Source organism: Anas platyrhynchos, chromosome 8 (assembly GCF_047663525.1).
Source record: "Anas platyrhynchos isolate ZD024472 breed Pekin duck chromosome 8, IASCAAS_PekinDuck_T2T, whole genome shotgun sequence".
In the NCBI taxonomy this organism is placed as follows: domain Eukaryota; kingdom Metazoa; phylum Chordata; class Aves; order Anseriformes; family Anatidae; genus Anas; species Anas platyrhynchos.
Window position 1 is genome coordinate 10,486,573 of NC_092594.1, and position 17,076 is coordinate 10,503,648.

The following is a 17,076-nucleotide window of genomic DNA, read 5'->3' on the forward strand; positions in this document are numbered from 1 at the left end:
TCTATTGCAGATCTCAAGTCAGGTTTCAAGGACAGCTGCGATCTCATGCTGTTCATAGATTTTTAGAATTACTACTTACCTACATATGAAAGACTGGGGAAAATACATTTTGTGTAAAAACTAGGAATCTTAATTTTGTACGAAAAATGAATTTCAGCAAAAAATGTTGGGTGTCTGTTTTTTGTTTCTTTTTTTTTTAATAAAAGAATTTATAAACAGCCTGCAAAACAAAAGAATTACAGGGCTAGTAGTGACAGAATAAAAATGTGGCAGATAAGTTTATGCAATATATTGTTTGTATATATTGAATAAATATATATTGAATGTATAATCTAACAAGAATGCTCTTTGTTTTTCCATTATCAGGTCATCCTGGAAAGGGCTTCCAGAGCTGACCAATGAAAATGGACAATATTGCCCTTTCAGCTGTGAAACTCAGGCCTGGTCAATTAGTGTTATCCTTGAAATCCTTTATGATTTGTGAAAGTTTTTGATTGATATGATGAAACTTCTGGGTCTTCTCATTATTGGGCATAAATGAACACTTGGCTTACACTGCAACAGAAATGTCCTGCTCTGCACAATCACTAACTGCATCCTGACTTTCAAAAATGTTGAAAGCGAGCAGATCCTATGCTGAGTAACTGTGTGGGGCTTGTTTTTCTTTTGAAAATCAGGCCAAGAAAATAAAATAAAACTGCAGTGCACATGTAATGCAGAAACTTTTAGTAAGGAGCATTTGCACAAATTTATTTTAGGTAGCTTTGAAATTTAGACATCTCAAGTCAAAATCATACATATAACAAAGCAGGGTGGTTCTTTACTGAGCTAAACATATGAATAACAGCTCTCTTGTTTGTATTTTTTTTTTGTTTGTTTGTTTTTGTCTCTTTAAGAATAAATGGTTATTTGCAAATGCATGCTTAAAGAGTAGTAGACTAACATACAGCAACATACGCTAATAAAAGCTGGGTACTTTGTCTTGAACTGTATTGGGAGGAGGAGCTGTATGTGTTCATTTGAACACTCCATTAAGTAAACACAGAAATAAGTTTACAAAACATGTAAACCTTTGAAGTTACATATAATATTTTTGAAGACCTTTAACTACTCTTTAGAGTTAATTCTTGAGCAATGATGAGACAATATCCTGTGCTAATCCATTTATAAATGTATTTAAATACTGTGAGTCTTGCAGCAAACTTATTTATTCATTTAAATGTGTTTTTTCACTATGAGAAATTCATAAGAAATGTGCATGCGCATAAAATAGACTGCATATATGTTAAGGGAGCCCATATATCTTTGGTTATGGAAAATACATGGCCACCTCAGGCCTTTATTCTTAGTAAAATCCTGGCTTTGTTGAAGCAAATAGAAACAATATCAGTAGGAAAAGAAATTAACCTACCACTGGTGAAAATGGGGTTTTAAAGACTTTTGAATTACACCAGTAGGAATAAGCAGGCTACCTCTATGTGTAGTTCTTTGGGAACAACATCCAGTGAACAAAATGCAAAACACCTATGTTCTTTAATGAATAGATACCTGCATGCCCTTACTGACCTCTGTTTAGCGTTCCCAAACTGAAGGTGTTTGGCAAAAGTGCAGTTGTAATTCCCTGCTCTCTATTCATGTGAGTTTTCCATCTTAGTGGTAAAACAGGTGAAATGAATAGGTAGAAGGTGATGCTGATGGCTTCCTGCATCACAAGGGGGAAAAGCAAAATCGACGGTGCATTTCTTAATGTCAAACAACATACTGAAAATGAAATATATGCATGATGAAATTATAACACACTAGTAACACATAGGTCAATATTTTATTGTACCAGTATTTTAAAGTTTTCTTACCCTTTTCTTAAAGTCTGAAGTGTAGCGCAAGTGTGCTGCCTTTTTCAGGGAGATGTTACAGATGCATTTAAGGGCAAGTTAACAGAAGACAGATAAATTGTAAGAAGCGGCTATACTTGCACTATTTACTTGAAAGGTTAATAATCTTATGTAGATCAACTCCCTTGCTAAAGTACTTAAAAGTTCCAATTAAGGATGGAGTATATTGTACCTCAAGTTTTGAACTGCTACAATACATGGTTTAGGAGATTTATTTTCTGGACGTAATGTATGAGAGGTGTCACTTGATCAAAAGTTTTACTGAAATGTCAGCAACAGATTATGAAAAATATTTATATGTCTTGCACATTAAAAAAAAAAAAAAAAATTCCAAATTTCTTGATAATGATATTGAGATTTATGTCCTACTGTGTCACTATCATTTACTATTTTCCCAGGTAATTATTTCTTGTTTATTACTTCAGCATATGTTATAGCTCCTGTGGAAAGCAGGAACAATATAGCAGAATAAATTGTTCTTATTTGGTGAAAATACTTTGAAATTGGAAGTCGATCTTAAGAGATGTGAGAGAAAAAAATTTCCAAAAGATGTCAAATTATAGACATAGGCAATAAAACTCTTTGTATTGGGGGAAAATGGCAGAAATTATTCATCAAATTATTCCTACTTTATTACAGGTAACTTTTCACTGTTTTGCAAACTGCACTGCTGACAGTATGATTGTCACTGCTAGTTTATTTTTCTAATTTAATAGTAATATTTTAAAAGGTAAAATCACTTCTGTACACAAATACATATGATGGAGTTTAAGCTTGTTTATGATGTTGCTTTTGCACTGATTAGTTAAGTATAACTTTAGTGACAATAAATGTTTTATATAGGAAAAAACATTTATGTAGCAAGAAAAGTAAGATGTTAGGCTATGACTAAGCTTCTAAACTTTTTTTTTTCTTTTTTTTAAACAAACCTACTCAACAGTTTAAAAATGAAGAGGGAAGAAAGCAATGTTAAATCTAGGATTATATGAGCTGGTGTTAATCTAGATAAACTATACTGAAGTGATAATATCTTAAAAATAGCCAACTGTACTTCTTGAAATGTTGACTGATCTTGAACTGTATTTTTATTCATTAGTACCATTTATATTATACTCTCAAGTGTCTAGTAAAGGAAAGCTATAAATAAAAATTGTTTTGGAAATAAATTAAAGAACTTGGTAACAACTATGGCTCCACTATATTCCAGTTGATGTCTTTTGATCTGGGGTACTGAGATTTTTTTTCTTCCCAATTAGTAACATTTTTCCCATTAGTAACATTTTTTCAGTACTCCTGTGCAGTTGATAGCACTTGTTTTATTCAGAGATGATTAACTTGGGAATTCATGTAAAATAATGTATCATTCTGGCACTGCATGTTGTAATGTAAAATGGAAAGCTTGCAGCGTAATTGAATTTTACATATGTCTAGCACAGAAACAGATGAGATTAGAAAATGTAGTTCTTAATTTCTGAAATGTACAAAATAAAATTCCCTAAATCAGCTAAATTAATCTTTTCATGTGGCTGTTTGGAAAAAAGCGGAACAATTTTTTTATTTTTTTTTCAGTTTTACTTACACGAGAGAGCAGATCATGAGCTCCTCAGGTCAAAGATTAATAAAGAGTATCACTAAAAATAATCAAACTTCAAAAAAAAAAAAAAAAAAAAACAAAAAAAAAACACCTTGAGCTCTGTACCCAGCTTCTAGTTGTCAGCTGTCTCAGCTAGTTTTGAGCAGGGAGTGGACTAGATGAGCTCCAGGTGTCCCCGCTGCTATGAAATGGAATAAATTTAAGTCACAGTACTGCAAATTCCCCAAGAGAACAGTTCTAATGTAAACTGATTCACAGCTGCCCAAGTGCTGCACAGTTATTTGTTAGTTTCCTATGCAAAATTTCGATCGCTAGTGAACGGATTTCATTTTCCCGCACTGCTTTGTAAAAAATAAATCAAGTCTCATAGCACAGGAATGTTGTGATAGAATGTGTGAACATCTTTGGTGTTGAGCGTGGCACAGCGCTACCTGGGGAGCTTTGGATGCGGCCGAGCTGCCGGGCTGTTTGTGGGCGCCACAGGGCTCGGCCGGCTGGGGCGCCCCGGGCCCGTCACCTCAGCGCCCGGCGGCGGGAAAGGCGAGGGCTCCTTCTGAGGCAGAAGCGGGGGCAGCGCCCTGCGTGTGTCCGCTCAGCCCCCTTCTCCCGTAAAAAGGAAAAGGAGTTTGCCTGTGAATATGTGGTTCGTTGTGCAAATGTTGAAGCTTCTGTGCCTGTCAGTTTCGTGTAGCAGTGAGAGAGCTTGAGCCTCAGAGCTGCTCGCAGTCTGTTAAGACTTGCCTTTCTGTTTTGTACTTCACAGAAGGTGCTTATTCAAACAAGTCTGAAGCTTCTTCGTTCTGAATTTTGTAAAAAGGTGGGGCTGCCCAAGTGGAGAAATGTCTGTTTGAATTAGGACAAGGGAACGTTGATTTCGGGGCGTGAGCAGCCACCTGCAGCTGTCAGCAAGGTGCAGCCTCCCGCAAGCAGACCAGCCCGTCCCCACACACCGGTCCCCTTGGAAAACAGAGCCCTTCAGCCCCCTTTTTTTTTTTTTTTTTTTTTTTTTTTTTTTTTTTTTTTTTTTTTTTTGCTGAACATAACATTATGTGCTATGGAATATCTCTTTGGTCAGTCCACCTCAGGTATCCTGTCTTTGTCCTGCACAAACTTCAAGCCCACCCTGAGCCGACTCACCGGGCAGGCAGAACAGGGAAGAAAGGTAAGACCTCCACACTGCACAGGTCCTGTGTAGTGACAGTCAAACGGGTGTGTTATCGACACTGTTTGGGACACAAATCCAAAACCCAGCACCACATGGACTGCTAAGGAGAAAGTTAGCTCTCCCAGCCAGACCCAGCACATGCAACAACTTGTTAGCTGTTGGGGGAATTCAGCGTGTTAGTGTGTTAGGGGTTGATGTCAGAGCCAGATTTTAATGCCTGCATTTAGTTGATTTCTCTCAAACAATAAATGGAAATATTGTAGTTCTTTTTGTAAACCATGGTTAAATAGAGAAAGACTGATACATGGCATTGCAAAAATTTGTTCAGTCAGTAATGTGATTTTATTATAGATTGTCTGTCTGCAAGAAGCTAGGCCAAGGCCTAGGCTGTACTCTTGGTATTCAGTCAAAGGTTTAACCTTGTGCTTTTCAACCTGGATTTCTGAAGCAGTTGTTCAGAATTTCGTCACAGATTGTAAGCAGAGCCATGACCAGAAGTAGAGCTTTAGGAGTGTATTTTGGGGAAGCTTTGCTGGAGAGGCTAAACAAGCCTAATGTTTCAGCTGATGTGATGCGATGTACTGGTGTCAATTTTGGAAATTCTTCATGAGACAGAAGCTCTGTTTTCCAGACAGGTTTACTTACTACAATTTATAGTATTTTCTAGCTCTATTGGCCTTCTTGGCCGTTTGTATATACAGGCTTCTTTGAAAAAGAAATATGTTTATATAAAACCATCCTATGGCTTTCCAAACAGCATGTTTATTTGCATGGCATACAGTCAGAATAGATTTCTACAAAATGAATAATCTGTTCTTTTGTAGGGCACATTTTTATTTTATTTTTTTCGTTATTTGATCATATGGGCGTTGTCTGAAATAGCCCAGCATACACCCCACACCTGGAGAGGGCTATCTGCTCTGATAACACACAACAAAAGCTTGGTTTTAAGTGGAGGGAAATGAGTAATTCCGTGTTGATAGCAGAGGGTGGCGCCAGTCTGCCACTTTCCATTGCTCTCAGGGCGATACAGCTCTCCACATCCTCCTGAGAAAGTCTCTGTATTTTGGCACAGCCACAGGTGCTATGCTGTTGGTATTTTGATGGCTGGAATCTCGGTTCCTACTCCAACAGGTCGATATATATATATATACGTATATATATATATATATATATGGTCCTTAGAAAATGTTTCAGTAATACATTTCCACATGGGGGAAAGTGAAAGGACCATATCTGTGACAGTTTGATGGTTTAAAGTGGTAATCGAAGCTCATGAGCAGATTTCAGTGTTGAGAAGGTCGGAAACAGTTTTCCTTTTATTATGAAGTTTGGGAATCTGTTTACCTTCTAAAGAATGGGACATGTTAGGATATGAAACCATGTATACATCATGCATTTCATTGTTTCCACTGTAATTCACCTAATGGTACTGCAATTGCTTACATTCGTGTCTGTCTCCTTATGTTTTATGTAAACTCAGTACAGTTGTTATATAAACTCAATACATAAAATGAAAGTCAACCTGATCTTTCACAATAGCTGTGGTTATTCTAACCTAGGTATTTTGTTGTATGTATTTTTTAAAGGCATTCAGCTTGCATGCAGTATTTTTCAAGGACAATCAATTGCAGGCACTGTGGCCAAAAATGGTGAAACTGTAATTGAAAATGATTCACTTGCAGTAAACTTAGAAATATGTCAAATCCCCTTATGTTTCCACTGACTTCACCATAAAAGTAAAGTTATGGAAACACACAGAGATCTTCTGTTGTCATTATGTACCAAGAAGTCCCAGCTATTGTCAGAATATTGGGTGAAAAAATAAATGCTGAAGATGGATGGGAACACCACATTTTCCAGATAATTTTGTAATTTGTAAGGCCAATAATCAGACCTACGGTGAGAGCCATTTAAAAAGTGTACTTGTTTCTTGTAATGGCTGTTTGTGTGTTTCTAGGACTGTTCTCCCCATGTTAACGCACTGGCTACAGTTTGGCTCCCCAGCAGTCTTCCCAAGACCTCCAGTCAAATTCAGTTAAATTTAAGCACCAGATGCTGTTATCAGCTCCATCAGAGTAACTATGGGGTAATTTAACTTCTACCTCTTGAGTTATTTCAGATTTCCTTTTGCATAATTTTGGCTTTAGGTGGTTTAGACACCTTTACAAACAGCAGCTGAAATAGGAAAGGGAAGCACTAAGACTACGCGCTATTGTTTGCTCCAGGGTAGGAGCCTGCTCTGTGTTTGGATATACATGTACAGTCACGGTAAGCCCTCTAAACTGTATGTAGGGGGGTTTACCTCCTGTGAAATAAAGGGTCAGATGTTTGGGTGAGCCTAGCAGGGAAGACTAAATTCTGCTGTATTCCCAGATTTTGTGCTGTGGATTTATCAAGCTGGAACAAGCGTTCTCTGTAAGAACAATGAGGTATGAGTGTTAGTAGGAGTAGACAGGTGTTCATCTGATTCTTTCTGTCCTGGTTTCAAAGCTGACTTCTGCAGAAGAAAACCACTAAAACTGAAAGGTTTGGAGGAAGTTTTTTTCTGTTTGTGCTGGAAGATTGACTAGAGAAGTTTAAAAGTTACAATATTTAAAAAAATAAATAAATGCTTTAGTTTAGCAGCTGAGATGTGAGCTTTCAGGAGCTTTTTTTAGTAACTAAACCTTTCTCTCAAATTTTGATGTGTATTTTGTGCCAGTGATGAATCAGCTGCTCTAACCTGAAAGTTGCTGTTAGCATGATTCCAGAGCTCTGCCTCATCTTCCTTCCTGTCCTTCTCCCTGCTCTCATTTAACATAAAAGGCCCTATTTAATTGAGGGGTGTGTGTGTTCTATTTTTAGTGCCAGAGTTTAAATTACAAACCACTTAAATATTTGTTGAGAGGGAGAGATGCAGGGTTGCTGTTCGGAAGTGAAAGGGGTTTGTTGAAGTCTCTTGGAAGGTGGAAGCTCAGTGTTTCAGCCCGTGCCTCAGTTTGGACCCCAGATTGCTTCACTGAAGAGCAGCCTTCTGCTTGGCACTCAGTGAATCCGTCTGGATGGTCGCAGATATGGTGATGGTGTAAGGGCAGGATGTGAGGGAAAGGGAGAAGGACTTCCATCAGGACAGCAAAGAGGGTCAAGGAGGGTGTTTACTTAGCTCCAGAGTGTTTCAAAGGGAGGAAACAGGAAAGAGAGGAAATAGGAATGGGCATTTTTTTGTTTTGTTTTTGTTTTTAACTGTATAGTAACATTTTAGCTCATCACATTCATGAAATAACATTCATTCATAAAAGAAAAACCAGAGTTTCTGTTAGATAAACAAGAAATCTGCTTTTAACTGTTTTCATGCTATAAAAGTTTTCATCAGAAAGATTTTGGCAAGTAAATTATCTTTTTGATATTTAACTCTTCATCTGTATCCATTTCTGATTCTGGACTCGTGTATAATCTCACTGAAATTATTGAACTGAGGCTGCTTAAATTACCTGTATCAATGTTGCTTTGAAGTAATCGCTTTTCTCTTATTTTTTATAGAGATTAATTCTTAAAGGCAGGTGAATGCAGACAGTGGGGGCTTTGGTTACAGCTTATGGGAGACATTTACAATGGAATTTTTTCCACAATTTTAAAATTTAGAATAATTTTTTAATATGGGTAGATTTTTTTCTAGTTTTATTTATACTGTAAGCAAATACAAATATTGTTTTCTTCAACAGAAAGTACACCATTCAGCCTGGAGTAAAGTAACACATGTATGATACTCAAGAAAAAGTCAGCAAAATGCAGAGCAAAAAGAGCATTAAGGTTTTATACAGTTAGTGACTGGGCTAGGGTGATATAGCAAAGGTACTCTGCATTCTGTTACCATGACTTTAATAGATGTACAAAGTGAAGAGTCCCTTTGGATACAGCTGTCTGTGGACTATAATTCCAAATCTGTGAAGATAGAGATGGTGGTAGTGGTGGAAATGTAGTTCGGTTTGGAAATACAAGTGCCTGGTGAGAAGTTTGTCTCCCTGACTGCACAGTATGTCCTTGCAGACATCACAGTCGTAGGGTTCTGGTGATATACCAAAATGGAACAGTAGTCTGACCAGGAATTCTGGATCACAGAAGAGAAGAGTGGCTGGAGTAACTAATTGTAATCATAGATGCATTTCCAAACTTACTTCAGTTGTCACCTGTTTTTCACGTTTGAAAATTAGACACTTCTTTTACATTGAAATCTCAGGGGAAAGAAGCTCCTGTAAAAGCTGAAAAAACATTTTCCACCTGAATGTGGTCAACATTCTTTGTTCTTTTGGCAGTCCTATTTCTAGCTTTTTAGCTAGTGCATTGTGGTATTTTAAAGAGGACTCATTTTCTTTGTACTTCACCCTTCCTCACTACAGCTAAAATACTCCTCTGAATTTCACTCACATCATGAACTCACTGGAGACATAAATGCTACATCAAGTCCTAAGATTTTATGTGCTTGAACTTCACATTTTAATGTCTCTTAGTGTCATGTACAAAAGTGATTCATAATAATAATTACTATAATTGTAACTTTTATCCCATAAAGTTAATTCTCAGCATTCTCTATTTTATTTGTTATGATTATATACTCAATGTACTGCTAATAAATATACTCTTTCACCATGTTTGATGTATACGTGTTTTCAAACATGGAAAGCAGTAGAAGTCAAACACAACACTGTAATTGTTATTTTAGTTTTAATGCTTTACTAAATGCTGTATTATGTTATAAATGTGGCGTGAAACTCAGATGTGAGAATGCTTAGAAATACCAAACATCTGTGGCAGTAATTAGTACGCACCATTCACAATGATCCATTTCCAGTGCTAAGAATTTAGGGTTCACCTAAAATTAACTGCACAGTAATGGAGGTGTATCTATGGCCTAAATTTCCTTGCTCAGAAAATTATGACTGCTGCACCCTATGAACATTTTGTATCCCAAGGACATCTAGAAGTGGATGGCAATTGTGCTAGCTGGTTCAAACACTTCTGGGGTAGTTTTGACATGGCTCTACAGCTCTGTCGTTTTCACTGTCCTTCCCAGATAGTCAATAATCCTTTTCTGCCAATAACAAGTGTGCTGCTAACTAAGTTCCTACTTGGCCAAATAGGCATATTCTAAGCAAAGAACCATCAGCCTTGCTGCTGCTCCTGGATGAGCAGCATCTAAATGATGAGCAATCTAAAGATTGCCGCTTCCATTGCTGCTGGTACAATTAACAGGGGAAAAAAATAAAAATTAACATTAATGGGGTAATAGGTGATATTCTCATAGACCGTCAAGTTCAGCAGAACTCAAACATTTGAAAACAGGAAGTTGAGAATTAGTTTCTAGTCCACACAGTTTTAATTTTACCTGCTCATATCACTCCAACAGCGTACCAGTAACACAACATTTGTCTGTGAGCTGCACTCATCAGGAGCTGCTTAAGACAGTCCTGATGATAGAGCAGATGTGAGGAATGGTAAGGCCTTGGATACACCCTCCATATGTGCTTCACATGTAATCTTAATGTGCATCTGCCAGGGATTACACAGCAGTTTATATCATCCCCAACATCATCAAGCTCTACTTTGCAAGGTCCACTTGTGTATTTGTCTTTAGATTACTGCCCATAGGTAAGAGCTTAGCCAGCTCTGCAGAACGAAGACCTTATCTCTTACAATTTGCAGCTCCTTTGCTGTGGCAAGGCTCACGTCATATCATGTTTAGCCATCAGGAAACCTCACAACCTATGCTCTGACCTAACTGCGTGCAGCTTTCTGGGCTGTTTTGGGCACGATCTCCCAAATGAATCCTGAAATGTATCCCATAGCTTTTAAAAGGTCCAGGATAGGTCTTTCTTTTGATCATCATATGGCTGTACCTAATGAAACGGCTCAAATATTCATCAAATGTACTGTGATGTTATTCAGCATACAGCTTTCTGTAGAAAATTACATGGCATGTAAGAAGCTGATGCTTGAAAGTTACATTTATATAACACTTTAATGCAGGCTGGATGGTTGGTGGGTTTTTGTTTGTTTGTTTTTGTTTTGTTTTAAAATATTCCATAATTTAGGTCTTTATATCTGTAGACTACAGGTTTGTATATTATGATTTAAAAATAAAATAGTGCTATTAATGTTACTGGAAGCTACAAACTATTCCTGATTATTTTAGTTTGACATTGATAGAGTAAGGGTTGGAAATGTAGAAATAACATATTCCTTAAATTAAAGCTTATTTGAGAACAGAAAAGTGAAGCTGAGGGTATCTGGCTCCACAGCTGAATCCAGTGGATTGCCTAATTGCAAGATGTATGTACTACTTCAGTGACTTCTGTCTGACTTGAGACATGTTTATATTTTCATTTTTTTCCCTTTTCATATCCCATTTTTCACTTCTATTATCCTTTTATTCCTAGTTGTATTGCTTAGTTTCAATTAATGTTTAAAAACTATACCCAGTGACCTAGTTTCAAGTATGTAATTAATATATTACCCTGTGGATCAGGACATGGATTAACACTTTTAAAATAGACATGCAAAGATATTTTTGTGCATAGGTAATACAACGAGAGGTATGAATGTGCAGTTGTAGCAAATAGTTTAATGCATTCTCCTGAGTTTTTGCAGAAATTTTCAACCTGTGAATTGCTGCAGGGTGGTAAATCACTGACAGAAAATCACATCTGACCTTGAATTGACTTTCACAAATAGTTTCCTTTGCTAAACCTAATTAAAATACATGTTAAACACACACACACACATATATATATATATATAAATCTTTATCATTACAATGGCTAAAAGAATGCAGTCCTTTTGTGAAAAGGTGATACGATGTTAACAGATACGTTATCCACAGTCTGAAAGACATAGAATCACAGAATCACAGAATTTCTAGGTTGGAAGAGACCTCAAGATCATCGAGTCCAACCTCTGACCTACTCCTATTAAGAATGAAAGTCTTTAAATTAATGGTTTAGATTAGATGACTGTTTCTTCATAAGGATGGTTGTACAATTACATCTTGTATTCAGCATCATGGGGCCATTGTAACCGTCAGAGAGCCAATTCAGGTTATCGGGTAGTCTGTTTATGTCACATATTACAATCGCATTCATATTTATTGCAAAAAATAATGTGCTTTCTAAGGAATCCATTTAATGGAGGGAACGTCAGTCTGGAAGAACTCAAAGTTGAACAGAAACTTCACCTGATCGCAGTGACCCGATGGCCTGAAGAAGGCTGGACAGTAGGTTCTTATTGCAGAGCAAAAATATGAAAAAAGTGTTGGAAGAATAAAAGGATCTAAAGCTTCCATTGGCCATAGCTGCCACGTGATAACTTATTACTTACTGCCCTGTCTTTTTGTATGCTGAACTGCTACAGGTCTAGCACAGCCATGACCCTGTGCCAAGAACAGCCTCAACAGTCAGCAGGTTCTCTGTGGAGCCGTCAGAACTGAAGTTTGCTCTGAAGCTTGGCAGAGGCCTAAGACCTGCACTCAGAACACAATCCATCACTGTACTAAAACACCTGCTTTGCACTATTTACTTCTCAGCATTCAGCACCATCATACTACAATTTTGTCTTCATTAATATAAGCTGCAAAACATGGTGTCATCTTAGACCTGCTCAGAACTGAGTCTGATGTTTTTGGGTCTTCACAGTGCTGTGCTTGACATTCATATAACCCTACAGGTTACAGCAAGAGCAGGAATTTGCACAATAGGGAAAGCTTATAGAGAGCATGTTTTTTAAGATTAACGTGAGTACTTCTTTGTTCACTTAAGAACTGGATATGAACCAACAGTAATAAAGACAATTGAGAAAACATGGTTCTGACAGGATTTTTTTTACAGTGATTAAAATACAGTTGTCCAATTAGGTAGAGGACTAAAAGTGCTATTGATTGGCCATAGAGATTGCATAATGCAGTTGTTGAACTGCAGCCAAAAGGTTGAGATTTCCATGTTTTGTTTGTTGTTTTAACTGCACTAGGAAGAACATAAGTGTGTATGAAAGTTGTACCGCCGTCCCATCTTGTTCAGAACAACACAGCTGTTCTTAAGAAGCTTAACTTAAGAAACTTGGATCTGTGCAATACTCCTTTCTCTTTCTTTAAAGTACTGACCTATTCTGAAACGCTGCCTTTTATCCACAATTGTTTGGAAGATAAAACATTGTTTTATTTATAAAACTCAATTTCTGGAGTGCTAGTTGATACTTCCCAATCAATACACATACATAAATATTTACATGTATGCATGTGTGTGTGTGCTGATACTATTACACAGCTGTAGCATGATTTCTCCATGGATTGGAAAGCAAAAAAAAAAAAAAAACAAAAAACCATGTATATAGCTGTAGCATGTAATTATCGTTTGGGTGTGTAGCATTTAAATGTGAACCTGTCAGTGAAAAAAATAGATATATCTTGGGTTAGCAAGGCAGCATTGTGCAATGTTTCTGGGAATGCCAGAGTTTGATGTTCAGTAGAAATATAAAGCATATGATCAGAAGGGTCAGTGAGCCCAATTTGAGTTTTTGACCAAATTATCTCTTATTTCATTTGTGTAGAAGGCTTTTACACTCCACATGGAGAGCTTTTAAATCATATACTGTGAGATTAACACCTAGTGCTTCTTCACTCTTGCAGTAGAATGCTCTGTAGTTCTGACAGTTCTTTCCATTCAAGTCATCTCCTTCTCCTCCCTGTCCTCTGGCTAAATGGAGGAGAGGATTACTACCAGAGGAATGTAACACTTCCAATTTGCCACGTAGGTGGTAATTGCTTCATTCCAAAGAAATTACCTCAGCAAAACCCTCAGAGTTGCATGTAAAAAAAAAAAAAAAAAAAAAAAAAGCATAGCTTCATTTCCAGAGCTTAAGTTATAAATCACATTTAGTGTGGCATTTGATACACTTTAGCTTTGCTTTTTCAACTAGAAAGCCAAAGAAATAGTTATCTGTTTCCTTGGTTGACCAGCTTCTTACACTAGTTTCCCTATCAGTCGTAATACACAGTAATTATTATGATCTCAGCTGTTTGCTTTTCCTCATCTTCTTATTTTCCATTACATAACTGTAATTATTATTGATTATACCTAATTAGGATTCATTGTGCTTCAAAGACCTAATACCCAGTCTTTGCCTCCAAAAGGTGATAATCACACATTAAACATAACACCATGAGTGATAGCAAGAGGCTAGAGTGGCCACTTCAAAAAAAAAAAAACCATGATCTTTGTCTTAGTTAACTTGCTGGGTGTTTGTAATTAAGTAAACTCTGAGTTCAAAGTATTTTCATGAATGACTGCTATATGGAAGGGAATGCTACTAGTGTGAAGTGCATTATTTGTTTATTTCTGAAAACGGTCTTTTAAATTGTAAGGGCAGCTGTATTTATCCAATGTAGAGAGCAGGTACACTTCACCACTCTTGTAAGAGGCTTGCTCGCACGCTGCAGGGACTCTTCCATTTCACAGGAGGTTTCTCTGTGACTCGTTCTTCCCTATAAACAGGGGCTGTTCACATTCCCGTTCCTCCCCCATTCGGAGTTCTTTATTGCTCTGCTCTCTTCAGTTCATTTCTGCCTTTTCTTCTATGCTGTGTCTCCATGCGCCCCTTCCCTTATACCCAGGGTTATGAGGTAATGCAACATTGATAGGAAGTGGACTCCCATGTATGTTCCATTCCACTGTCTGCCAAAACAGGTTCTCCTCCTCACCGTACCAGGAGCTGTGTCTATTCCCGTGTTACGACTTTGTCTCAGAAATCAGAGGTCACTGTTAGTGTGTCACTTACTCTGTTATATTTTGAATACTGCATAGGGTACCAAAGTATCCCACAGCAGAGTACCTGAGAAAACAAAAGGTATCTTAGTCTAGCAGAAATTGTCATCTCTAGTTTGGTCTCTAGGATGGAGAATTTGTGGATGTTCCAAGGCCGAGTTTGTTACCCAAGCTCCGGGTCTGAAGGTTTTGCCAGAGGGATGTGAATGTTTACAAATGAGCTTTGCAAGCCAGGAAGTTGGTGTAAGTCACAGCTCCCACATGAGGACAATGTTCTTTCTGTCTGATGGAGGAGTCAGTGATGGTGCAGGAAAGTGATAAAGAGGAAGGAAAAAAAAAAATAGTTCAAAAAGGGAAGGTTAAAATGCCTCAAGTTGTACTAATGCTTTGTCTTCAGCTTGTAGTACTTTTGTCTGATCTTATGTATTATGCTGTTATGAGCAGTCTGCAAATCAGGCTCTGTAGCTACTTGTGGTACTGCAGGATATATGGTATATTAGCTGTTTTAAGGCTCCAACCATTGCACCTTTTATCCATTACTGCACTTCTACCTTTTGCCATTCAACGGGAAGGACAAACAGCAGCCAGGTGCTTTTGTTCTGAGGTTCAGGTAGTTTTTTTTTTTGTTCTGAGGTTCATTCTGGGAACGATGCTGGTAGGCATTAACAGACCATATCCCAGTCAAATAATTGCAGATTGGTAAGTACAGCTGTGCCTGAAAGAGTGGCTATACTAAATAAAGCAAGGAGTACTCTTGCTTTCTCTCTCCATCAGCAATTTTCCCTAGTCCAGTAGGATTTTAGCCATCAATGCCTTAAGCATTTCCAGGAATTTTGGTTATAATGCAATTACAAAGTTCACGTTTTTTGTGTTATAGAGAGACAAAATTGCCATCAGGTTGAGCATGTTGTTTGGCAAAATGGCAGGCTGGCTTGTATGCTAAATGCTGTATGCACTAGATATACAATTGGACATGTATGTTATTTTAAAACCCATGATCAATTTGGATCAAAAAATCAAAGCAAACACTTGAATCTATGGTTACAAAATTGTCTTATGAAGATCCTTATTTGAAATGCATGAACCCAGCTGCTATCATTTTATTAAGTAATATTGCAACAGTAATAAAACACTTACACCAAAACAAAAGGTCATAAATCAGCAAAGTTTAAAGAAAAGCATAAACTAATCCTACGTGCCTAACAGATTAAACCTACGTTTATACTACCATTTAATTGCAATTGGATTAAACTTTGATGTTTCAGCCTTTAGACAGTACTCTAATGCAATATAGTTATTTACTTTCAAACTTCTAAGACTGGTCCAAAGCATCTGGGCCAAGCTCATGTCCCAGGTTATATTACCCTTTCCTGTATTCTTTCCCATCTCCTCTGTCTTAGAGGAATCTAACTAGATTCTATGTTGTAGGCAACAAGAAAAACTCATTATGCACTGTGTCACGTAAATCTGGAAAAGAAGCTGAGCCCTTCTAAAGTAATGATGGAGATATACTCAAGCATTGGAACAAGTTGTCCAAAAAGGTTTCACAGTCTGTCATTGGAGGTGTTCAAGACCTGACCAGATATGACCCTTAACAGGATTATATGAGGTTTGACCTCGTATCTGTAATTCAACAGATATGAACAGCTTTGGACCACAGATTTCCTGAGATCTCTGAATTATCCTATGATTCTGTATTACACTCATCCACTACTGCACTTCTGTCTACTGTAATACGAATAAAAGACAAAAAAAAAAAAAAGACAAAAAAAAAAAAAAGACAGTATTAAGTGCACTAAGTATTTATACATATGTATTTACTATCTATATTGTTACGTTAGGTAAATAAGGTGTGTCAACATATCCCAGGATAGAGTGCCCTACAGGAATTTCTGAATGAAATTAATCTGTGCTAGGATTAAATTGCTGTTATGCATTTCTCATTTTTATTTTGGATTTGTTTCAGGTATTATTTCAGGCACGTTTAGTATTTTGAAACAAAATGGAAGATTGTTCCAGCCTTGGGGAACTGGCTGTCTATATAAAGTAAGTTATGTTTTCCCTTTCAGTGGAGAGATCTCAAATTCACCTAAAGAAAATATTAAGAATTCTGAACAGGTATTTTCCCATGGGTATTTGTTTTAGTGTTCCTTTCTGAAGGGGTGGGACTTCACCTGCTTCTGCCTTTGAAAGTGAAAACTCAGAACAACTCTAATGACCTAGCATCATGAGAGAACATTCTGCGGTGACTTCTCACTTCTATGTAGAGTGAAAGGAGTGACCTAAAAAAAGATCCTTGATAGCTGTATTTTTTTCATGGATTTGAGAGCAGTGAAGTGGCATAGATAAGAAATGAAACTGCAGTATTCTCAAACAAGTGGGCAGAGGGATTTTTGGTAAAAAGGGCAGAGAAGAAGGTGAGGTGCTGTGATTTATGTTAAGTTCAAATTTCTGTCTACTGCATTTAAATCGATGCCCATGAGTTTTACCTAACTCATTTGTAATCTTCTTATGTATTGCTGCACTCCACTCAAGTTTCTCTGTTCCACTCACTGCTGTCTCCTTGGCTTCATATGTGATGCCGTCTGTAAATTTCTTTAATGTTAGGAATGTTCGTATCCAACTCCTTGAACT

General features: G+C 37.2%; 2 protein-coding genes across 51 annotated transcripts in view; both read left to right on the forward strand.

Annotated features, from left to right (window-relative positions):
* Positions 1–3,077, forward strand: part of AGL (amylo-alpha-1,6-glucosidase and 4-alpha-glucanotransferase) — a 33,916-nt gene extending 30,839 nt beyond the window's left edge. For all 3 annotated transcript variants that reach the window (XM_027462594.3, XM_027462596.3, XM_027462595.3), the window contains exon 34: positions 367–3,077. In XM_027462594.3, coding sequence (XP_027318395.1) covers positions 367–484 — 118 coding nt within the window. In that variant the 3' untranslated portion in view covers positions 485–3,077. The remainder of the gene's footprint in view (positions 1–366) is intronic.
* A 1,420-nt stretch (positions 3,078–4,497) lies between these two features.
* Positions 4,498–17,076, forward strand: part of LOC101794547 (uncharacterized) — an 80,890-nt gene continuing 68,311 nt past the window's right edge. For 46 of the 48 annotated variants that reach the window (XM_072042026.1, XM_072042029.1, XM_072042041.1 and 43 more), the window contains exons 1-2: positions 4,498–4,648; positions 16,409–16,488. In XM_072042026.1, coding sequence (XP_071898127.1) covers positions 4,534–4,648; positions 16,409–16,488 — 195 coding nt within the window. In that variant the 5' untranslated portion in view covers positions 4,498–4,533. Of the gene's footprint in view, positions 4,649–6,894; positions 6,923–16,408; positions 16,489–17,076 lie in introns of those variants that run through there. The other 2 variants (XM_072042052.1, XM_072042076.1) reach the window with 2 other exon arrangements.